The 24188-nt window shown below is 37.9% G+C and overlaps 4 protein-coding genes across 4 annotated transcripts; 2 read left to right on the top strand and 2 right to left on the bottom strand.

Moving 5' to 3' along the window:
- Positions 1–281: 281 nt before the first annotated feature.
- On the top strand, positions 282–1816 carry LOC128264625 (uncharacterized). Its single transcript, XM_053000218.1, has 2 exons — positions 282–720; positions 1428–1816. The coding sequence occupies exons 1-2, from the start codon at positions 390–392 to the stop codon at positions 1640–1642; spliced, it is 546 nt and encodes a 181-aa protein (XP_052856178.1). The 5' UTR covers positions 282–389; the 3' UTR covers positions 1643–1816.
- An 8663-nt stretch (positions 1817–10479) lies between these two features.
- Positions 10480–12374, bottom strand: LOC128264624 (cAMP-dependent protein kinase catalytic subunit). Its single transcript, XM_053000217.1, has 3 exons — positions 11440–12374; positions 10722–10894; positions 10480–10640 (listed from the first exon to the last, which is right to left on the bottom strand). The coding sequence occupies exons 1-3, from the start codon at positions 12237–12239 to the stop codon at positions 10567–10569; spliced, it is 1047 nt and encodes a 348-aa protein (XP_052856177.1). The 5' UTR covers positions 12240–12374; the 3' UTR covers positions 10480–10566.
- A 2342-nt stretch (positions 12375–14716) lies between these two features.
- LOC128264620 (uncharacterized) lies at positions 14717–16324 on the top strand. Its single transcript, XM_053000212.1, has 2 exons — positions 14717–15009; positions 15437–16324. The coding sequence occupies exons 1-2, from the start codon at positions 14845–14847 to the stop codon at positions 16223–16225; spliced, it is 954 nt and encodes a 317-aa protein (XP_052856172.1). The 5' UTR covers positions 14717–14844; the 3' UTR covers positions 16226–16324.
- Positions 16325–21424: 5100 nt separating this feature from the next.
- LOC128264621 (uncharacterized) lies at positions 21425–23917 on the bottom strand. The gene is made up of 3 exons (XM_053000213.1): positions 23804–23917; positions 22944–23129; positions 21425–22376 (listed from the first exon to the last, which is right to left on the bottom strand). The coding sequence occupies exons 2-3, from the start codon at positions 23017–23019 to the stop codon at positions 21526–21528; spliced, it is 927 nt and encodes a 308-aa protein (XP_052856173.1). The 5' UTR covers positions 23020–23129; positions 23804–23917; the 3' UTR covers positions 21425–21525.
- Positions 23918–24188: the final 271 nt, after the last annotated feature.

The following is a 24188-nucleotide window of genomic DNA, read 5'->3' as shown; positions in this document are numbered from 1 at the left end:
TAATAATACATACTTTAAGTTTAAGTTTAATTACTGCAATTCCTTGAGGTGTCAGCGCTGTACTTTCTGGTTAATTTGAAAAACATATTTTACTTAATCAAAAGAGGTCAATCCTTTTTTACCTGTGTATTTGGCTCTCTGTCACCCCTTTGGATATCCCGCTCAGGCTGAAGATATTCGCTGCCGCAGCCAAAGTCGACTTCTCTGCTCGCGTCGCTGCCTCCGATGGCGACTATAAAAAGCCAAAGTTACACAGTTTCCGAATTAAACTGTTAACAAAACAACACGCGACAGCACACACACGCAACCTTCAAAAACCCAAGCACCCCACACACCCCACCCCATATATCATCACACACCATCCAAATATCACACACTCACACATTAAAATGGCCACTTCCGGTGTGATCCTGCTATCTATATTCCTGCTGAGCGCCACCCTCACTTCCGGCCAGCAGATCAGGGAAAACGAAGAGAAGAGGGAGGCGGTGCGAAGTGTGCGATTACTGGATCGATTCGATAACCGATACCCCGATGGCAGCTACGAGTATCGATTCGAGTTGGACGACGGAACGGCGCGTTACGAGCGCGGATATTTCGCCAAGATCAACGAGGTCAAGACCCTGATGGTCGTGGGCTATTACTCGTATCGCATGACCGACGGCCGATACATCACCGTCTTCTACAATGCCGATCAGTTTGGCTATCGGCAAAATCAGTGTAAGTACAATCGGCAATTGTCTATCGATTTTAGATTTTCACAAGACTAGGAAGTGAACAAAAAGTGATTACAAATTTAACAAAAGAAGCCACAGATACAGTTAATAAAATAAATGTGTTGTTTCTTCAAAGCTTGAAAGTTAGATGCAATTCATTAGGTCAATTTAGAAATGAAGTGTTTCCTTATGCTGCTACAATTAAAAGCATTTCAAAAACAAGCACTCAAAGCCTTTTTAAAAAGCAATAAATAAAACTCTCTAAAAATCAAATACAAAACATTTTAAATAAGCCTTTTAATTTTACGTATTCTAAATGTAATAATGTAATTTTGAATTTAAATTACCTTTTTTTATATACTCAATAACATTTTTTCATTTTGGATCAATAAGCGAATAATTGTTTGATTGGCAATAAATATTTAAGCACATGGTTAAATCAAATAAAGATATTTAAAATTAATAATTTAAAAGTTAGCCACTTGCAAAATTTTCACAGCTAAAAATGCACATCATTTAACTGGACCCATTTATCATTGCCATCATTGAGCACAACTAAAATGATTAATGTAAACGGGCTACCCATTAACTAAACTCCTTCGGCAAAAATTAACAAGACATGCAGACGACACCCAACGATTATTCCTAACCTTAACCCAGAGATGGGCAATCTGGTTAATATTAATTTGTATTATTTTGTACTGTCCACAGCGATCACGCCGCAAGTGTATCCCAACCTGCCGCGCTCCATCGATGTGCCCATGGCCAGATCCGATCCTGAGCCCACTGCCAGCTCCAGCTCTAGCTCTAGCTCCAATTCCCAATCCCATTACCAATCCCGGTCGGAGGTCCATGGAAGCCCAAGCCCCTCCATAACGACGACAACGCCCCGGGGGGCGGGGACGAATCGCAGGGGCCGCTACTGAGACCCCGTAATTGCACACCATCCTCATTATTATTATGGCTCCTTCCATTGTTTTTTTTTACCCTTCCTTCTTTTTTTAATTTTTGTGCCCCGACTACTCGTATTATATTATTATGATTTTTTTTTGTGTTCATTGAAATGGAATTAAAAAATAATAAAAATTTATTAAGGCAAAGCAGCGAAAATTATGAATTTATTATTGAAGATGTTTCGAGTTGTTTGTGGCTGTTTTGCGTTTTTTTATGGTCTACGCCCCTCTGCGCCTTACGAGTATTTTTGTTTTTTGGGTTTGTTTTTTGGCTGCGAAGATTTCGCGTTTTTTCGAAAGTCGCCGACAATTTGGCAATAAATTTACCACAAAGCGTTTCGGGCAATAAAACATACAAGTGCAGGGCACCCCCTCGCCAACCTGGGGTTCACACACTATACATATATATATGTATATTGGATATCTGGCCATATTTTTGCATTTTTAACACATTTTTGGCGAGGTTCTCGGGCGCAGGCAATTAAGAAACGAAAACGAAACCAAACCAAAAACAAGAAAATGTCCAGCACACTGAAAGAAACAGCTAATCAATTAATTTATTTTATTTCTCAAGTTGCTCAAAAAATAAAAAAATAACAAATAGATAAGGGAAAAAATAATAATAAATTGTTCTATATGTATAATAAAATACTACAGAATAATAGTATATGAAAAAAATACATTCTGTTCATTCAATTTATTGTTTGGTGTAGAATAATAAATCTTTTCAATATACATAAAACATACTCTCAAATTACTCTTAAATAAAAATTGCTGTTGGGAAACAAATTTAATATTTTTTGAGACGATACCATTGGAAAGAGACAATTTCCAACAATGTTCAGTATGACACAATTTTTGTCCTCAGTGCAGGAACGAATTGAAATGAAATGGGATGATGCGGAATGGAATGGAATCTCAAATTCTGAACTCTCGAGTGTACGAAGGTTCATCATAAATTTATTAAGTGCCGACAGGATACCTGAGAAACGAGTTCAACGCTCGACTGACTTGCAGAATTAATTCAACTGGCACCTTTTTGTGGGCCGACTATTAAGCCATAAAACATAAAAGGCCATAAAAAATCATCTTGAGATGGGATTGCAATGGACCAGCTTAATTGCAGACCCCCGAAAATAAAGCATGATTTGTGCGCACATAAAATTGAAATTGATTTCAAATCAGATTAACTCAAGTGTTGCATAAGAAAAATGATGAAATACGAGAAAAAAAAGCCAGACACAAGTTTGCCACAGAGAAAAATAAAATTAAGGACTTAAACCGGAGAATATTTTGCTAATGAAAAAAAATTGGGATTAAAAAGGAAATTGCAGAAGCGAAAGCTTTTGGCTGCCATGAAAGCAATACTTGCCTCGCGGTTTTGGTAAGCTGAAGAAAAGACGGTGGAAAATGGGGAAAGTGGGCGAGCTGGGCAGGTGGTTCTTGGCCTTTGACACTTGACTCAATGGCTTGCCACTGTCCCATTGTGGAGCTCAGCTACACAGAACTTAAGATAAATCCAAAGAAAAAACCACGAAATGTAAGTGAACAAAAATGAGCAGAGCAAAATGGGCTAGGTAAGTAAATAAACTGATGCTCTTAGACTAAGTTTTATTTAAATATACCTACCTTTTAATATTACAAAATATATATATATATATATATATTTAATTAAAATTAGGTGCAAGTCACTTTTAAATATTAAATAAAATTATGATGATGCATAAATTAGAGAGTGTTATGCCTAAGCTTTAACTTTTATATTTTATGTTAGCACGCCGTAAGTGCCACTTTAATGTTACTTTTATTAAATATGTTATATTATAAATACCCTTATAATAGCTTGCATATACAGATACAAATAAGTTATTGAATACTGCTCAAGAAGAGTACAATTAATTTATCATCAAAAACTAAAAGAGAAATTTGCTTTGAGAAACTAACTAACTAACATTTAAATTCATGCACACACCAATGTAGTTTATTTAAAATCCCTAGTAATTAGAGTGTCTTTCTCTCAGCTGGATTGCTCAGTTCGTGAATTATTGTACGAGAAACACAATAAAACCAACTTCTGGGAAGTACTTAAAGCGCCTTTGCAGTTCAACACGAACCGGCAATCCCCTTCGAAATCCCCTCCACAACTCCGACATTCCGACTTTCCGACTTTGCGACTTGCCGACGAACGGACACATGTAGCTGGGAGTCGTTAAAATTATCAATGAAACTTTACAAATCTTCTCCGGGAAAAGCCGGGAAAATGGATTGGGGCGAGGGGCAATGGAATGGAAAATAAGAAAGGAATAAAGCCAAATACAAGGGAAAAAGTTAAGTTGCAACTTTGATAACTTTGACGCTTATTAAAGAGAGTAAAATCCCGCCAGTAACTAAGTGAAGGGAAATCGGATAAATGGTAAAAACAGTCTTCCAGAACTTCGTTTCTATTAAAGGGCGAGAAAACCTTAAAAAATTACCACAACCCGTCATCTCAATGTCAATGCCATTTATCCCGCTCTGTGTTTCCATTAAATTCACATCACCCAAATCTAAAATGCCTTGCAAAAAAATATTTTTTCTGGCTCAGCCCCGAAATATAATCAAAAGGCAATAAATATTACAAATGTGACAAAGCAGGTAAAGTTTAACTAGGACATGGACCTCCTTTTTTCGCCGTATCCCAGGAAGCGCCTTCAAAATGTTTGCATGCTGCGGTAACAGCAACAAACAGTGAAAACAGCGTCACAAAAAATGTAAACCAAAGCCAAAGGATGAAGAACAAACAGAGGTGGAAAGGACACCGAAAAATGAACGAGGACCAAGGACTAACTAAGCCTGATCAAAAGAGGGAAATACCCTATTTTGAGATCGAAAAATCCAGTGCAAGTCGATTGATATTGATAATATATGGTTTCTGTTTGGTTTCAACCAATCTTCGAATAATACTTAAGCTACATTGATATATAGCCCATTAGTTTTACTTTGAATATTATAACAAATGTAGTTTTCGAATTTAGCCAAAGGTTTTTAATACTCAATATCTTTAAGATTACACGTTTTTAATTTAAGCCACTTATTTATTGCTTTAGAATTTTCAGGAATGGGAGCTTATGTTTTGCTGTTGGTATTTTATTTTGAAATAAGGCATAAGTTCCTGAAAACCAAGATGCATGCTGGATATGGAACGCCTTTTTTAGAGGGTATACAAAAGGGATAAGCATTGCGGCACACCCGTTGAGGGGGCGTCGGCGAAAAAAATTAAATATAAAACGCAAAAATGGCTTTTAAGCAGCGAATGTCGCGTTTAGCGGGTGGGGAGGAGGCACTTACTCCTCGAGTGGGGGGTTGGGGATGCCCAAAGGACGCAGGGCACATGGCAGGTGTGTGGGCAGGGTGTGCTAAAAGGACATGGCCGTTGTTTGCCGGTGGGTGCCGAGCCATACCAAGCCATGCCAAGCCATGTCGCGCCGGGTGATGTGTGCAGTTCATCAGCGACCGCAGCAAAAGGCTGCGAGATCCTGCTAACAAAAAAGGACGTACTGCCAGTTAGCCATAAAAAAAATTAGCAAGAAGGAGTCAACCGAAACGGGAAAACGAAATTAGCATAGGGCTGGCTTAGCGCAGTCAAATGAACCAGAAAGCAGTTCATTAAAAACGAAAATATGACCAAATAAACAAACAAACAAACGAACAGAAACGTTGAGAGTATAATCAAAGGTACTTTGCTTGTAGGTAAAACATAACGAGCATCTATAAAATACGGTAAATTGTGAAGTGAAAAGCGTTTTTTTTAGAATTTTCACTGCAACCCTAGGCAAATTATGAAGTGCAAGTAAATTGCATTTCTTCGTGAGGGTTTTTCTTTTATTTAATTCCGTTTTTTCACACCTCTAATGAAATTGCCAGGCACAAGTTGTCTAACTGACTCCTTGCGCCCCGCTCGCCTCACTCCTTTGTTTATGCAAGTGGAAATTCATTATTTTAGCATGCACGCCGCAAATTATGCTCTGAACTCGCACATTTCCCCCTTTTTTTGCGAGCTTTGTAAGTGGAATTACCTTATTGGGCCGGATTAAATTCATCAGGAATTGCAGGCGAGTTTCTGGGCGCAAATTAACATCCCAAATTGAATTGGTGTTCAACAGTTCATGATTGCATTTGGGGGTATTTATGGCCATTTGGTAGTTCAAGCTCTGCACGTTGGCTGTCAAATATTTTAGAACATTTAAATGGTTTTTTCTCACTTTAAAAATAATGCTCAGTCTTCTTGGACCACCCTAACTGCAAATAAATGTATTAATTACCATTAATCGATCGCTTAAAGCTTTAAAAACATCTGGCACTGATTTAACTAAAAAAAGTGCACTTATAAATATTTAAAGAACGCACTAATTGCTGCTTGTCAACACAATTAAAAGAGGTACTAGTGAAACTGAATTCGGACACGCAGTTTTGCCCATATATTAAATGAAGTTTCAGCAATTATTTTTCGCTTTGGCCAAAAAAAACGTTGTTGACCAGTGCAGCAAACACAAAAAAAGCGAAGGGAACTTTCAGCCGCAAAACAACTGGGGATTTTATTTAAATTTTTAAACGAAAATCCGCTAAGAGTATTTGCCCTGACCAGAATATCCAGGTGAGTCGTGGATAATAATATAGTACATATATACATATCTCAGCATAAAAACGTTTAAAATAAAAATGCACACTCGCTTGGTTTTTTCGTTTTGCCATTTTTGCCGTAAACAGGCGGAATTTTTTCGTGTTTTGCCTTTGTTCCTCTTTGGTTTAAAATGAACACGAAGCTATTTGTTAATTCAATGAATTTATTTGCAGGCCCAGCCAGGAATCGTCTGGAACTGAGTCGCCGAGTCCGGAACACTGCCCGAATCATGTTCCATCGCCATCCGCACACATTGATAAACACATTACAAGATATTTTTCACATTTCATGTGTTCGAGGCGAAGGAAAAAGGACATGGGGATGGGCATTTATGGCACACATACAATACACACATGGCATACAGTCAGCTCGTGTTAAAATCTGCTTTTATGATTAATTGCCGTGGTGCTGGAAAATAAACCGCGACAAGGAAGGCGACTTGCTGCATTTCAATTTGTATTTTCGCAGCTCGACCATTTCCATTGCTCGACCGCTTTTCCGGCTTTTCCCATTTCGCACACTCACACTCACACTTTTGGGGTTTTTCGCTTATTGGTTGCCGCGGTGTAATGATGCATTCGGCCGATTTAAGTGTGATCCTTGTGTAATTGGGCGTTAATTAATTATTTCATTCATTTTTCGAGAGTTCACAAGTGCACAACAATTTTATCATTTTATATTGATACATTTAACACATTTAGTTTGTGGACATAACAAATTCAGGTTATGACAAGCGGTGGAAATATACATTTTAACATGTCGCCCCAGGATAATAATTACATATTGGGAGTAAGCCAAACAAATTGGGGCAATATGAGCAGTCAATCAATATAATTTATCTATTTTTAATCAAAGTCCACAAATTAAAATTAATAATTGGAGAAATATGAATAAAAAACCAACTAAGCTTATTAATGTTTACAAAGCTTTTCATGTGCTTATGTTTTGTACATAATTAATAAATATAATAAATACAAAATTTTTAAAATTTTTTATTCGACTACTAAAATTTGCCTGAATTTAACAGCTTGTTTAACAGCCATTGTAACCATTTTGCAAACATTGATTTTCGAAGAAAAATACAAGTACTTTATTCATTATTAATTGCTTAACTGAAATAGTTTATACATTTTTTTGACGGTGCCTTAAATTTCTTTCCCCCATTTAACCCCACTTGGCCCAACATTTCTTTCGCCTACGAAAGTTGTTCTTATTTCGGATCTTCTGGAAATTGGAGCGTTTATCGTGCATTATTTTGCGCACATTCGCTTCGCATAACTTTCGGCCTCTGTTGCAGTCACTGTTTCTCTGCCTCAACTTAAACTCATTCTGCTTGAAATGCACTTAAATAAATAATGCATCAGGAAAAGTACACTCACATACTCTTTTAGCTAGGAAACATTTTTGTATGTAAACATCATAAATTAAAAAAGAACAAATAAGCAGCTTTTCGCTACTGTTACTTTAATGATATATTGTATCGTGTTTATAAATTTGGAACTTAAAGCCTAGTTTTTGCTTTTTTTAGTAAGCCAAATCCACGCTTATATCAAATCATACAGGAAATATCACTAAGAACTCAAAAATGGATTTTAAAAAATATTTAACGAACTATAAAAATCAATTTCAAAATATTTTTATGACTTAGAATTAAGTAGATATAAATTAGCCAGATAAGGCTTTATTGAAATATCCTATGGCGAACAACAATAAATTAATAATCAAATAAATAAATAAAATAAAAAAAACCGTTTACTTAACAATACATAAACCTTAGATACTGTCCACACTCACTGTTAGAATTTAAAAAATTGTTTAACCAAGATACAACTGCTTAAAAGGAAAAAAACTTGTAGGCCATTAGTTAGTTAATGAAACGGCCATTTAAGCTGGTTTCTTTCTGTGCTTCTGAGACTTTCGCCATTGCTTTCATTTCCTTTTCGCCCAGAAGGGGATGGAAATGGGGGACGGAGGACGAAGGACGAAGGAGAGCAATGGAGGAACTGCAACTGGCATTTTTGGCGTTCCCGGCACGCGCTCACTAATTTTATTCCTTAATAAAAACCAAAGGCACACAATACGCTGGAAGCGGAAAGCCGGTTGTGCACGTAGCGTCCTTGCAATCGCCCCCTCTCCCTCTGTCCCCATATAGCCATCTCTCTTTCCCAGGGGATAGCCATCTCGCTCATTGCTACCTTGCTACCTTTTGGCAAAGGTTCGCTATCAAACTAGCAAAGTTCATTAAAGTGATAATTACAAAGGCCGTAAAAGTAGCGACCAAGAAGACCAAGTCGACACGGAACGGATATACGAGCTGTAAACTGAACAGTAACCCCAAACAGAAACCAGGTGAAACTCGACAAAAAGAAGGCCAAGATGGGGCAGACATGGATGCCCACATTTAATGTGCGCGTTGCTTGCCAAATAGTTATTTCTTTATTTGCAGGACAGATAGTGATGATCTGAAATAAATATAAATAAAATTGTAATTATAAAATATAATCTTAAACAAAACTAAACTATTTTGGCATTGAAATAAAATATGATAGGTGAATAAGGAACAAATATATCCATAAAAACGATAAAATGGCAGCACTGGCGAAACTTTTCCGCACTTCTCAGTTTGCAGCAAATGAGGCGAAGCAGTTACACTTGATAAGAATGGAAAATTCGTGTTCGATTTAATTGCCAGACCCCGGAGCCCATAGTTTCTTAATTCACACATTCAGGGAAAATCATTGGCATCGGCACAGGCCTATAAAGTTGGATTCGAACCAGGCTTTAAATAATCATAAGCCAAGACCCAAAAAACTTTGCACAGCTGCCAACAGGCTGTCGCCCAAGGACCAAGAAAACTTTGTGGCATAAACAACAAACAGGGAGAATTCGGTGGCATATGGGGCGGGGCAAATTGAGGGAAAGGCAGGCCATAAACTACAATTGAAAGAAACAACAAAGAAATTGGTAGCAGTAGCAGCAGCAGCAGCAGAAGGCAAAAAGTAAATAAATAAATAAATAAATACTATACATATGCAAAAAGGATTGGGCAAAAGTGAAATGCTTTGATATGCATCTAAATGGCATCATCAGCATCATCCATGCCCCTGCCCTTAACACCCCACTGCCCAGGGGTTTTCAAGTGGGACAACAGCAGGCACACAGAAAAATTAAAATCGATTTAATATTTGAGCTGATTTCAAAAATATAACAAGTTTATAAATTATAGGCCATTTTATGTGTGCCCTGAAATATAAGACCATATAAATGAAGTCAAGTCATATTTTAAAATGAAATCAAGTCTTATTTTAAATTTTAAAATTAAATGGTTTTAAGTTATCAATCAACAAATAAACCAAAATACTAAACTTATATGCATTTTATGTGCTTATAGTTCCAAAGTAAAGCTAATAATTTCATCTTTCGTACTACTGCATATATATTTAACTTCATGGAATTTAGTTTTAAATATTTTAAAACTTTTCTTTCAGTACAGCAGCAACATGAACAGCAGCAACAGCAACAGCAACCAAAGATGGCAATCAGCAACACTACGATTGAGAAAGCAACAGCAAATAGAATAGGAATCAAGCAAAACACTAACAACAACAACATTCAATGTTTGCAAAATCTGGTAAAAAATAAAAATAGTGGAAAAAACAAAATACGAACAGATCAGACCTGCCAACAGTAGCAAAAAAGCAACAAAAAATAATGTATGTATATAACACCACGAACGACAAACAAACACAAAAAATACAGCAAATCATTTTCCGGGCATTACATTTTATTTCGCCATTCGTTTGCCGCAGAGCAGCCAAAGTGAACATTGGGTGAAAAGCCTTATTCAGAAACTAAGTGAATACAGAGGTTTTTATTTTAAAATATATATATATGAAAGTTTGGAAAGAATTATATATATTCAAATACAAACCTTTTTTAATGCCACTACAGTTAAAAAAATATTTCTTGAGTAATATTTCATAAAAAAATATATATAATTTGTTTTTCTTTTTTATTCTACTGCGGAAAACCTTTAATAATAATAGTAATAGGAGTTTAAATATATCAAAATAAATTAGCCAATAAAAATGCCAACCCTTCTTTTCAAAATTTATTCAAAACTAAATCAGCTAATATAAGTTATAAAAAAAAAATAAAAAAATCTATATATTTAGTATGATTATCCATTGCTTAAGGACCACTGTGCACGCCGCTTCAAAATCCTGCTCATCCTTTTTCACATATTGGTCGCTTTTGTGGCTTTGTAATGCAAATGTTTGGGCAACCCTGGCTGGTGATAGTGGAGCTCGACTGGGGGCGAAAGAAATGGGGGGGGGGGGGTAAATGGAATATACAATCACTATTGATGGCAACTCTGGACAGCCAACTCACTTCTGTATACATTGTAGCCCCGCTCGTCGGCAATGTAGTACTGCGTCTGGATTTGATTCTTGGGCCCGGGAATGGGCACTGAATTGTAGCCCTCCTGCACGTTGATCACCTGGTCACCCACTTTCTTGGTGTACAACTTCTTGTAGTTCACCAGACCGTTGCTCATCACTAATCTGGGGTATAGAAAACATTTTAAAGTATCCTATTAGTATACATTCCTATGGACTTAACATAATTTTATTCCTACAAAAATTGTGGATGGCCAAAAAGCAGATATATATAAGCACATTGGTTTAAAAATATTTTTGGATGGCTAAAGAGCAGATATATGTATCTAAATATATATAAAGCATATTGGCTTACAAAAATGTTGAAACTGCTTACATTTGAGGCTTTAATTTACTTTAGAGGGTTTTTTAATAAAGTGGGTAATCTAAAATGGGTTTTAAAATACAAGTTTTTTTAGTCATCTCAAGTTTCTAAAATCACTCATTTATTAAAAGCTCTTTAAGTGGATCTAGAAAAATCATTGAGTTAAGTTTAGTATAAGATTGGATTTAAAAAAAATTTTATTGTAAAAAAGTTTTAATTGAATAAATTGTATCCTGACCATTTTTAAAATGTCCACAAATCATTGATGAAACTTTTGGGAGCCCAAATTCCATTTAATTGCTTTTGACCGGCATATATTTTAATTAATTAGTTTGAGCCAACTTACTTGTATTCCTCGGTGCCATTGGGGTGTATGACGTGATAGTTTTGCACAACATAAATGGGCGTGGGTGTGGGCGTGCCCGTGGGATGGCTGGTGGTTGCAGGTCGTGTAGTTGATGCTGATGTGGGTGGTGCCACTTCGTCGAAGAAATAATCAAGATTCTCCTCTTCAAAGTCCATTTGCGGAAATACGACCAATTGATCCTCGTACAATGGCCATATTTGCTCAATAGGTGTCCCAACTTGGGTGGGTTTTGGGGTGGTGGTGCTGCTGCTGCTGCTGCTAGTTGTGGTGCCATCAGTTGTTGTTGTTGTTGTGGTGGTCAGCGGCGGACCAAAGTCATCACCATCCTCGATGTCAGTGGGCCAAACAACCAATTGTAATTCATAGATGGGCTGGCTGTCCGGGGACTTCAAGTGACGATGCTGTTGCTTCTGTTGTTGCTGTTGCTGCTGTTGCTGTTGCTGCCAGTCCGGATTTTGCAGTGGCTTCTCCACCGGCTTATTACCAGCCCGATGCCACGCCTCCTCATTGTGGCAGCCTAACGAGTCCATTGTCGCCGCATCGAAAGTCAATTTACAGTCGATGCGTCGGCCATCCACTTGAACAGAGGGCTCCTTCTGTGACTCGGATTTCGTTTCTAGCTGCTCTGTATAGGGGCTTTGGCCCAAGTCCAGATCCGTGCTAGCAATGGTGGTGTCCGGATCCGTATCCGGATCCCTAACTATCCCTGCCTGCAGCAGCGGGATTAGTGTCGCCGCCAGCAGCAGCAACAACTCCGGCCGGATTCTGTTTGATGACATGTCTGCGGGCGGCTTTCCTTGCCTTTTGCACGCTGCCAAAAGGTCCGGACTTGTATTTATACGAATCAAGGGCGTTCTCGTTCTGGTTCTCGTTCTCGCTGCTGCTGATTTCAAGTTGACTGAATCATCATCATCGTCGTCATCGTCAGCTGCACTTTGGCCATCTCGAATACACTATATATACATATATATATATATATATATATATGTATGGCTACAATACCGTTATGGGCCACGAACGGCAAATAAGCCGGCTTTTGAGGCGGCTGCTTTGCAGGAGGGCCAATAAGAAACAGTCGAAGCAGCAGCTTAACCCTTGAGTTAGGGACAAATATCAAGCCTTTGTATTTTAATTAAACGCTGTGTAGCTCAAATAATTGTGTAGCTAATTGAAGCTTTAAAATCTCTAAGCGGAAAACAATGCTTTTGGTCATTTAGACTCCTTTAATTACTTAAGTAAATAACTCAAAGAAGTAGTGCATTACTCATACGCAGCGTTGCCTTCGTTAAATTCCTGCAGATTTGCTTATACTTGCTATATTGTTCATTTAAGAAAATAAGTTTTTAATCTGTTTTTTATTACTGAACTAGTTAATTAAATCAAGTGTTTATTGGGGAGTATAAATTATCTTTTATCACCGCATAATAGAGTAAATCAATTAAAAACCTTAACTTAAGTCGAATAAATATGTGCCAAAGATTGAAAATAAATTAAATTTCACTCAATTTAAATAAATGCCAAGACACAAATTCAGTTTGCTTGTAACCCACCAAGGGGTTAAAGTGCATAATATAATACCCGCAAGATGATGAAAATCGGTAAATGAATACATGATTGTGAAGCGTGAGGAGCTCAAGTGCATAACTGTTAAAATCTTTATAATCACGCTCGTAAATGTGCTAATGGGTATTTGCATCGGAGTTTGTTTGTTCAAGGGGTGATCGAAGTTCATTGGTTTAGTAACTGAAAATATTTGTATATATATTTTTAATTGAGCGTTATCTGTTAAGTGTTTCCATTAAAGAATTTGTTTTCTTCCTCTTCATTCTAGTGTTCTATGTCCTTGCTCATTTACTTTATTATACCTTTCGTGAAATTTAAACAGGGTCATTTATAATGAGATTTTCCATGGCTGGCGCATCTGCTGTTGATGACTTGGATTTCTTGCGATTTTGCCCAACTTTCTGCGTTTATCTGCTGGTGATTCTTCGCCGTCATTTCGGTTCCTTCGCCATGTGTCATAAAAGATATTGGACGTTGTAAAGTATTATTTTTAAAGCTTGCTTTCGGTTCAAACCGGTTTCAACTTTGTCTGCTTATCTCGATCACATTCTGGTTTATTTTTGGCGCATTTTCAAGGGCAGCTAGCCTTATAATTTAATTCAATTTCTATTTAATTGAATCAAAGGCGTCTTTAATGTGCAATTTGTCAAAAACTTTTTGATTTATGAGTCCGCAACAGCAAGCGGCTGTCAAGCAACTTGTTCACTTCACTTTACTTCTTGCTTATTCCCTTTTCTTTCCTCCAGGAAAATTGAAAATCTCTCACAGCAATTTCCATGCAAACGAAACAATTCCGCCCCCTTCCAGCCCGAATTTCCTGTTCTCCTTTTTTCTGCACTTTTTTGTTGGCACAAATTTAATTTGAATTGATTTTGGCCGCTGGACATGGCAAGCCCCAGGCAATTTGTCAAAAACTGTATACCTAAAACATGTTTATATATGTTTGCAAAAGTATATGCCATGCCATGTGCCCCTAATAACAAACAGCAATCCGCAGCATTATTTTGGGGAAAAATAATTGTAATAATTATGGCAGGTTTGTTAAAGAAAAAAAATAAAATAATGGTTGCTAAATAAAAATTCTCTTTATTCAGGCTGAAGCTGGACAAACACCATATATATTTTTTTTCATTAAAATCGCAAAACAATAAATTCGTGTTACCAACTATAATAAAACAAAAACGAAATAACAGTTTCACAAGTATTCATAGTAAAATGTAGGGTATGTCAATGGCGTGTCAGCTATTAAATACTAATACAGTGGATTAGGGGCTGCTTGCCAAAAGCTTGGGAATCTGCATTGTGGAAAGACTTAATTTTGGCAAAATAGAGAAACAATACGAAGGTAACGATAAATTGTTTCTGTTTTGCCTGGAAAATTAAGTGCACGCCTTCAGAAAGAACTGGAGTGTGTGTGTTAATCCATGTTAGTATTGAATTTAAGACTCATAAACTTTCAAACGAAGGTGCTGCAACTTGGCAGAAATATATAAATAAATATACGGCCGTTATTAAATGCTGACCCACATTCTGTTTGAGCAAATCCAGTTATTTTCTTCTTTTTTTTTTTGCAATTAAGTCCTTATTAAAACAAATTTGGATTCTTGGCAAATCTGGTTCCATTAACTGCACCCCGAAAATCATAAAGTGTCTGGATATGAGACCCCAAAAATCATATATAAGAAGTGGCGGTTCTGGTCACCACATCAAAGCAAATCAAAGCAAACTCTGACTAAGAACAATCCTCAAGGAATTGGCAGAGAACTTTACACAAAAAAACCACATCGTTTTGTCAGAGCTCAACATCAATTTTATGAGAACATGGCTAACAAACTGAGTTTGCTCATTTTTATGAGTGCTATAGCTGTCGGTCTGGCTTTAACCACAACAACAGCAGCCACCAGGGAACCCATGCCCACTACCACTGAAAAGCAGATGAGCAGCAGCCCCATGAAGTCCTTAGACCGCCGTGACAAGCGCCAATTGGTGAGTGACAAAAAGGATAACTATTTACTAAATATTAATTGCTTATAGTAATAATTAAATGATAATTATAATTATAATGCCAACTTGTTATATTTTTTAGGCAAATTATATAATTAAAGGCACATATGACATATTTTTCTTTAATATTTTTAGAATATTAAAACTAAGATCTCTTTTGAAATATAATTCATGTGGCAATCTATTTAAGGACTATATTTTATAAAGCTTACTTTGATAATATTTTCCAGGGACAGCACACTATATATTTAAGTTAAGAATCTTTGAAAATGTTTTATATCGTTTGAAATATTGTTCTTTACAAATATTTTAAGAATATTTAAGTTTATATCTCTTTTAAATTATAATTCATGTGGCAAACTATTTTGGGGTTATATTTTATGAAGCTTACTTTGATTATATTTTTCAGACTGCCAACGGTGGCCAGAGCAGCTTGGCCGGCTCCAGTGGCTCGTTCCCCATTTTCTTCGATGGGGTGAATGTGAGTCCCCCCCTCCAACAGCTGCCGCCCCTCCAGCAACTGCCTCCCCTGCAACAACTGCAGCCCCTGCAGCCCATCACCGTGGTGACGCCCGTGGCCTCCAACTCGAATGCCCAGAGTCAGCAGCCGCAGCAGGGTTGGCTGCCCGCCTTCGGCCAGAATCTGCCCATAATTGGCACCTGGGTGGGTGGGCTACCCAATTTGATCAGCGGCCTGGGATTGGGCACCCTGAATGGAGGTTTCGGCACACTGGGTGGCCTGAATCTGGGAAATCTGGGCCTGGGCGGAGCGGCTCCTGTGCTTCAAGGTGGAGCTGCACCATCTAATCAAATCCCGGGTTCCTCGCCGAATCCCCAGGCCAGTTGTCCGCTGACCCAGAAGCTCAGCTGCCGCTGTGAGCCGCTGCTCCAGTTGGCCGGACTGAAGCCCAGCTCGAATCCTCTGAGATCCCAGCTGGTGCAGATCCTGCGGCAGAATGCCCGCAAGAACGACGATGGATCGCAGGAGATGCGGGTGATCCTCAGCAGCGGACATGTGATCTACCAGCGCACCGCCAGGGATCTCGGACAGACTGGCTACCTGGCCATGCGGATCCAGACGGGCAGGTACTTCAACATCTACTACAGCGTCAACGACAAGGAGTACACGGTGCGGGCGGATGTCAAGGACACGCCACCCACCTCCGATTTCGACGACGAGCTGAGCGGTCAACTGTAAGATGGCCAATGTGGAAATCCTTAAGGTTAATTTTAAGCTTTTTTTTTTTTAATTTTACTGCCCTATTTTTGTATTAAATGGATTTCCAAGACAATAAAAAGCTGATTTAAAAAAATGCATAAAACGATTTGTTTTATCTAAAAATTGGGTAAATAGATCAACGTTTTATTTTTAAGCAAAAAAAAATTTAGAAATATTTTAAATTTTTGTTTTGAATAAATTGTAAATGCTACTTTTCCAAAAAATTTCCAAAAGTGGAATTTTGTAACCATTGTAATTTTTGATAAAATGGAAATTTATAAAATTTTTTTTTTTAATTTTGAACTTTTGCAAATAAGCTTTTACTCAAAGACAAATAAATTTGCAATTCCAAAATGTCTCAAATAGTCTTAAGCGCAAGTAGCATGTCTTCAAGGGATTGAAAATCATCAAAAAACACTTAATATGGTCACATATGTTAAGCGAACCCAATTCAAACTCAACCCCTCGAACCTTTCCCATAAACTGTATTAATCCTTTTTTTATTTGCAAACTTTGTTTTTTTTTTTTTTTTGTTTTTATTGTTTAGCTGCTACAACTACAAACTAGCTGCGAACCAAATAAACAACAATGAAACACATTTCCGGCGATTGCTCTTTTGGGAGGAAAAGTTGAGCTGCAAAGACAAATATTCATGGGTGTGCGGCAATAAACTTGTCTTTTATTGCCATAGATGTTGTTAAAGGGCTAACAAAGGGGTGGCGAGGGCTCTCAACTCAAACAATATCCAGTTTAATTGAGGACTTCTAAATTCAAGAGCCTGGCAAAACAGCGTGAAATATGTTCAGCAAACAGAGAAAAAATATAATTTTACAAATTGTCTTAGAAACTATATAAATGCATAATAAGAACATAATAATTTATTTGCAAAATGTAGCAACTTTATATCAAAACTTGATTATTCCGTGAAATGTAATTGTGAGCTTCTAACTAAATTCACACTTAAGAAAATTAATTTGTAGCACGTTGAAATATTTAAAAAATTAAATAAAAATTATATAGGTGATATATTTATTGTGTATGTATATAACACAATATTTAAACCTTTGTAAAATAAGCATTTGCTTATTTAAAAACAACAAACAAAAGCTTAACAAATTTCTAATTTATTTACATCAATTGATATACATGCTAGCCAAAAAATACCATTCTTTTCCACAATGGTTCACAGTTTGGTATTATTTTTTCCTGTTCACCGCCACCAGTTGAGTCCTAGTCATGGAAAAGCTAGGAAAAGCATGGAAAAGCCATGAGAGGGAGACAAACGAATAAAGAGCTATATGGGCAAATGGAAATCAAGCTGTAAAATGCCATGTCCCCTACCCCGATGTTCCACTCTTTCGGGTTTGTGCACTCCACTTTCCACATTCCCACTGCTGCATTTCAAGTTGTGCCGAGAAGTTTAGCAATGAGCTGGGAAATGGAAACTGGATGGATATGCCCGGAAAAGAGGAGTCGAGTGAATGAGGGCCAGCGGGGCGATGTATAATTAAAAGTTCCCTTTTGTGTCGAAGCTGGTAGATCCTCCCAAAAGGCAGCAGCTTTTTGATCCTTTCAAGCAGCGATTAGTCAGAAAAACAGCAGCAATGGAAATTCTTCAAGTCAGGACAAGACTTCAAAACAAGGCAGACACAAAATGAAATATTTATATTATTTATTTATGCAATACTTAAAATCTTACAAATATCTTAACTCTATTTATAAACAAAAACTTTATTTTTATGGTCAGTTTATCTGATTTAAAAGCAATACTTGCGTTCTCAGGTGAAAGAAATAATAAAAAAATAATAGAACAGGCAATCCTATTGTTAAGGGTGCGTAATACTTTAAGCCATATTAAAAATAAATTTGTGTATGTATCAACATATGTATATAAATTGCATTTTGCATAGATTGCATTTTTAAAATCTATTTTTTATTCTTTTAAGCATGTAGCACAGACTAAATTTTGTGTTATTCTAAGGCTTTTATCTTTAGTGGAATATCGAAGAAATTTATTTAGATATATTAACCAACCATTTATATTTAAAAACTGCTCTATTTTCGATTATGGGTCATAAACTTGCGATGGTTTCGAATCGATTCCGCTCTCGATTCTGTTCTTTAACCGCTTCCTGCAACTAACTCACCCTGCTGGCGGATGAAAGTTGTTCCTGAGGGGGCTGCATCGAGGGTGTTTTAAGGGGTTAAGCAGGGATGTAGAGGGCGGGAGTGTGGCTGGTAATGAAACCGCATTCCTCGGTGCCCACGAAACTTTTTCACAAATCATAAATGGTCCCAGGTCACAAACACTCACACACAAACACACACTGCTGTTTAAGAGCACCTCTTTTTCCAACCACCCCCTCACCCCCCACCCCCCCCCCCCCTTTAACTACCTTTTAAATCCCCCTTTTTAACCCGCTTTAGCCCACTTTAACCACTGGCTCATTGGTTATGCCGATTGCAAAAAGTCCTGGGCAACAATTGAAATTGCCGGACTCGTTGATGAGACTTTAAGCTGTGGCTGCAGCTGAAACCACGCCCCTAATTACGTATTACCAGATGACTGCCATTACGTACTTCCTGCCCGCCCCCTTCTACGCCCTACGCCCTACGCCCCTGTTCACAGCCCCTTTTTAAAGCTGGTGCATCTTAAAGTGCCGAATGGTACCCAACGCACCATTAAATCCACTGAATGCTCCACATTTTGGTTAGCTTTGGTTTGTTGATGTTTCTAGTTTTGCGTGGGCGGCATTAATGGGCGTGGGTGGGTCAAGGGGTCAAAAGGGGTTCCACAGGGCTAATGTGGAGGACTGTATCCATTAGCTGATATAGCAGAGGAGCAAAGCCAGACTCGTCGCAACCGCAGACCAAAGTGAGTGACCGGCGACGACTAGACAGGGCGCAATATGTGTGTGCCTGTGTCTGACCCCCGGGCCCCGCCCCCTAAAACCGGGATGCATCTAGCACGAAGCCCCTTCCGTTCGCCGCCCCTGGCTGCCCCCGAAAAAGTGCCGCATTGTGTGGCCAAAAAGCGAAACCGCGACTGCAACTGGCCCCGCAATAGAAAAGACACTGGAAAAAAAAACAGGACATTGGACCAGAACAAATACTGAGAAGACAATCTAAATAGCAACCAAAATGGTATAACTCAATTGATTAAGTGGCTATAAGATGTTAATGATTTTTTAGTAATTATTTTCAGTCCCTGTAATAAACAAAATTCTAGCTTCTCTATTAAATAATTCCTATAAATATTAACTAAAGTTATTGCATATGTACAGACGAAACAATTAAATATTATTTACTAAAAAAATGTGTTTTTTTTTCGCAGAGGAATAGAAAAGACGCTGAAAAAAGGTGGCATTTAAATAAATAAAACACTAAGCACAAATATTTTTTAAATTCAGGGTGGCCAAAAAAAAAGGTAAGTATTAGCAAATTATCCCCATAAATCTTAACTTAAGATATTGCATCTCTATAGACTAAACAATTAGAGATAAATTAATAAAAATATGTTTTTTCGGAAGGGAATGGACACGACACTGAAAAAACTGGTATAATCCAAGAAAACCTTTGTTTAAGTATTGATTAAATAATTTGCAAAAATTTATCACTTTATAAAATCTTTTAAAAATAGTGTAGGTAATAAAATGTTTCTTACAAGTAATAAGATTATTAATGCATTAATAATTTATTATATTAAAAAAGGCCAGAATATAATATTACATCATTTTATACAATATCCAATTGTTTTTCGAAACGTAAAAGGGACCAGCAAAGCGGCCAGAAAAGGATAACCAGAAAACGAGGACCCATGGTGAACGGATGCGAATCGAGAGCGGAAAGCGTGACAGATAGATGGGCTGGGGCAGCAAGGGGTTAATGAAAGAGGGAATTTAGTTCGAGGCACTGTGGAAATGATTAAAATGTATTAGGCAAAATTAAGTTGGTTAAACAGAGAAAAGAGGCAAAATAAAAGGCGTACAAATGGGGAAAACCGGATGAAAAAAGGCAACGAGCAATGGAACAGGTAGAGCAGGACAAATTCATTAGTCCCTTTTAAATAAAAACATTACCCCTATTCCCAGCCATGAATTTTCACTAATGCAAACACTTTTGAGCTAGCCATTCTTTAAGTAGCATTTAATGTGCTCTGGTTTTAAGTGCTGGATATTTCTTCGGTTTACGCAGAACAACAAAATCCCACCAAAGCATTTGAGTCTGCAACATTTTGGCAATTGCAGAAAATGCTGTTTTATTAGGCAAAGTTTGAGTTATCTCGGGATAATTGGTTTGCACGATGGGAGAGGAAAAAGTGATGGGAAAGTTGGGCGAAATGCGGTGAGAATCCCCTGTAACCCGCTCAAAGCTTATTAATCCCACCCCTGCGGACTTGGCAAGCCACTGTAAACAGGTGCAAACCGTGCACAGCAATTTCACCGACCTCCCCTCAACATTTTCGAACAGTCTTTTCCTTTTTTCCCTCGTTCAAATAGTTGTAAATGGGCGAAAAAACAAACCAACCTGAGATCCACTTGAAAGCGAAAACAAGAAAAATCATTGAAAGGCAACAATGCTGGCAAAACAAAAGGAACACGAAATGCAAAGCCAGCGACCACTAAATAAGTGGAGTGCGTGGGCGTGACCGTGGCCGTGGGCGTGACCGTGGGCGTGGGCGTGGGGGAGTGGAAATGCGGAAAAGCGGATGCAAGAAAGTCCAATGTGCGGAACAAATAAAGGATCAAGCGATTCCCGCCAATCATTCAAATGGCGAATATTCGCTGCAAAAGTGGAGCTTTAGGGATAAACGGTACTCGAAAGGTGGAAAATACGTGATTTCCAAAAACACGTAAGCAGAAATATTTTTTATATTTAAAAATACCCAAAATAAATGGGTTTCTTTTATGAAAAACTAATCGATTGAATATATAAAATTGAAAGCTTTTTGAAAAAATAAATCATGAACACACAAACGCATAAATATTTTTTAATAATTTACTTTTGTATTTTAGATAAGAAATAAATTGTTTACTTTTAGGAACACATAATTAATGGATTTTTCATAACTTTTTTGTTGATATAAAATTAAAATATTTGTATTCTTGAAATTATAAGAAAAGTTAAAATACGTGCATAACAAAAAAAACATACGCATTATTACTTTTGTATTTAAAAATATCAAAAACATATTGTTTACTTTACACATAATAAATTTTTCACCATTACGTTGTATGAGCTATTCTTGGTAAAAAAAATTAAAAAAAACAACACAGGATCTAGATCCTCTCCAGGACCTCGTAGTGCTCCAGACGCACCTCCTCGCCGCCGAAGGGGATGTAGATGCAGCCGTGCGAGGGATGGATCTTGCCCACGCTCAGGCTGTCACAGTATATTGCCCGGCCCACGTACAGGGCTTCCCCGTCGACACTCGGGCCGGAGGACAGGGCTCCGGGCGCCACGTTTCCGTACGAGGCAGGCACCCACTGGAAGCCCGATCCCGTGAGCACCTGGACATCGGTGAGCTCGTGCTCCGCCTGGGCATAAGCGGCATAGGCCTTGCCCTTGGCCGGCACCACCTTGGCGGGCAGCAATTCGCCGTTGAGGATAGCGCGGCCCACGTAGATGGTGTCGCCGTTGGAGTCGTGGCCGGCCACCAGAGCGCCATCCGGGATATCCGTGGCCGTGGTGTCGACCCAGCGCTCCGGCTGACACAGCACCTCGTAGCCGAAAATCTTCACCTCATCGGAATCGTAGGGGATGTACAGGCAGCCGTGCGAGGGGTGCACCTTGCCCATGGTCAGGCTGCCGGCGTGGTAGCCCCGTCCGGCGTACAGGACCTCCCCGTCCACGTTGTAGCCCACCTTGACGGCCCCCGGCGGCACCTCCCCGTTCTCCGCCGGCAGCCACTCGTAGTTGTACCCGTCCAGCACCTCGTAGTTCTCCAGCTCGTGCTCCTCGCACGCATACGCCACGTAGGCCCGGCCCTTGTTCGGGATCACCTTCGCCGGCAGCATGTCGTTTTGGAAGAAGGCGCGGCCCACGAAGATCGGGTCCCCATCCGAGTCGTGGCCGGCCACCACGGCATTCGGCGGCACGTTGCCGTGACTAAATTGCATCCATCTGTGGTCTACGGAAGTGCAGTGCAAATATAAAGAAATTTATTAGTAATTTTCTTTGTAATTTGTAAAGAAATGTATATTATATTCAACTATATTGTTATGTTAACATGGACAATTTATAAAGGTAACCATCTGTAGACAACGGAAATCAGGGGAATAACAAGAAAATTATAAGTGATTTGCAATTATTATATTCCTTACGATTTATATATAATTTATAAAGCCATTTGAGTTATACGAAATTACAGGGAAAATGTCACAATAATGTTGAGCTCTTTCAAGCTAGCTTAAGTAATATTCTGACTTTTAAAGATTTATATATAAATTTTAACTTAAATATACTTAAATATATTAACTAAAAAATCCTAATCTGCTATTTATGGAACTACTGAGAATTTCATGGTTATTTATTAGTCCTATCGAATTGTTTAAAAACCTTTTATGACTGGTTAGTTACAAGTTACAAGTTGTAACACTAAAATGATGCAGTAAAAAGAAATGTAACTGATATCATTAAATATCAGTCCGGTCAAATGGTTTCTTGTTATGGCATCTTGTTGCCCCGATTTGCTTACCTGTCATTTTCCTTGTCCGTTCTGCAGCAGCTCCGACGTCCAACTGAAGAGGTGGCCGACTTAATGGTCTTTCCATGTTTCCGTCCGATGCCGTTGATATGCCGTTGCCTTATCGGAGCACACAAGCCCAGATAAGGGAGCCAACCTTTGATGACTCGGTTCTTGTAAGGCCCATGTTTAAACTCTCTGAAACTGGCCAATTCGATGAAAAGTTCGCCCTAACAGAGGTTAAGAACAGGTCAGGAAAATCGCTTTTGCTTAACTCAACGGTGGAAAAAAAAGTTGTGCCGTTTCAAAAAAATATATTATTTGTCATACTTTTTTACATTTAGCAATGGAGAGTTGGATGCTTTTTAAAAACTATTTCAACGGCAACATCAAAATTACTGAAGATTAGTAACCGTATTATATTCGATAAACATTTACTTTGGATAAATACATTTTATCATTTGCACAATCATTGATCATTGAAATCTTTTTTTAGTTTTAGATTTTAGAAAAATTATAAACAGCCTATACATTTATATATTTTAAAATGCTAAGTTTTAGTATAGATGTTTAAAGAATTAATCCACAAACGTTTGAGGGTGCCATTTTGGATTAACAAAAAAATGTGTTAGCAAATTGAACAGCTTTTAAATTGTAAGGGCATTGATATTAGTTACCTGTGAATGTCATGGAAATGGGAACGGATGTGGGGAACTTTTACTACGGAACTATTAAGTCGGTTATCAATTAGCAACAATTGGTTGATTTCTGGCCATAAAGCGTCGCCTACTAATAGCATAATTAACCATTTGCACTCGCGTAGTGACTAACAAACATTTGATCGATATAAAGTCATACCCAAAAATACATACATACTATACAAAAAAGTGATCATTTCAGTAGTGGGAGCTCCTTTGGGATAGAAAATGTCTTATTTTTATAATTTGATCCCGATTATTTAACAGCCCTTTTTTCCTGCCCAAAATTGTCGAAGTTTTCAGAACAACAATGGAAATAATACTCCCATAATAATGTCATACCTCGTTAAATTTGTAATGAAATTCTCCATCAATTAGCGTTCAAATCCATTTTGAAATCCAAAACTTAGAAGTAACGGTCAAAAGTTCGAGTTTCATAAATCGTTGAATTCGTCAAAAAATGTTCTGTCCAATGGTATTTACAGATCAAAATGTTACATTTTTTCAAACTCTCACAAAAAATTATGAAATGTTCGTAAATTGCTTATTAATTTAAAGG

The sequence above is a fragment of the Drosophila gunungcola genome, unplaced genomic scaffold, assembly GCF_025200985.1.
Source record: "Drosophila gunungcola strain Sukarami unplaced genomic scaffold, Dgunungcola_SK_2 000075F, whole genome shotgun sequence".
NCBI classification, from domain to species: Eukaryota; Metazoa; Arthropoda; class Insecta; order Diptera; family Drosophilidae; genus Drosophila; species Drosophila gunungcola.
This window is presented reverse-complemented; position numbering and strand designations above follow the sequence as displayed.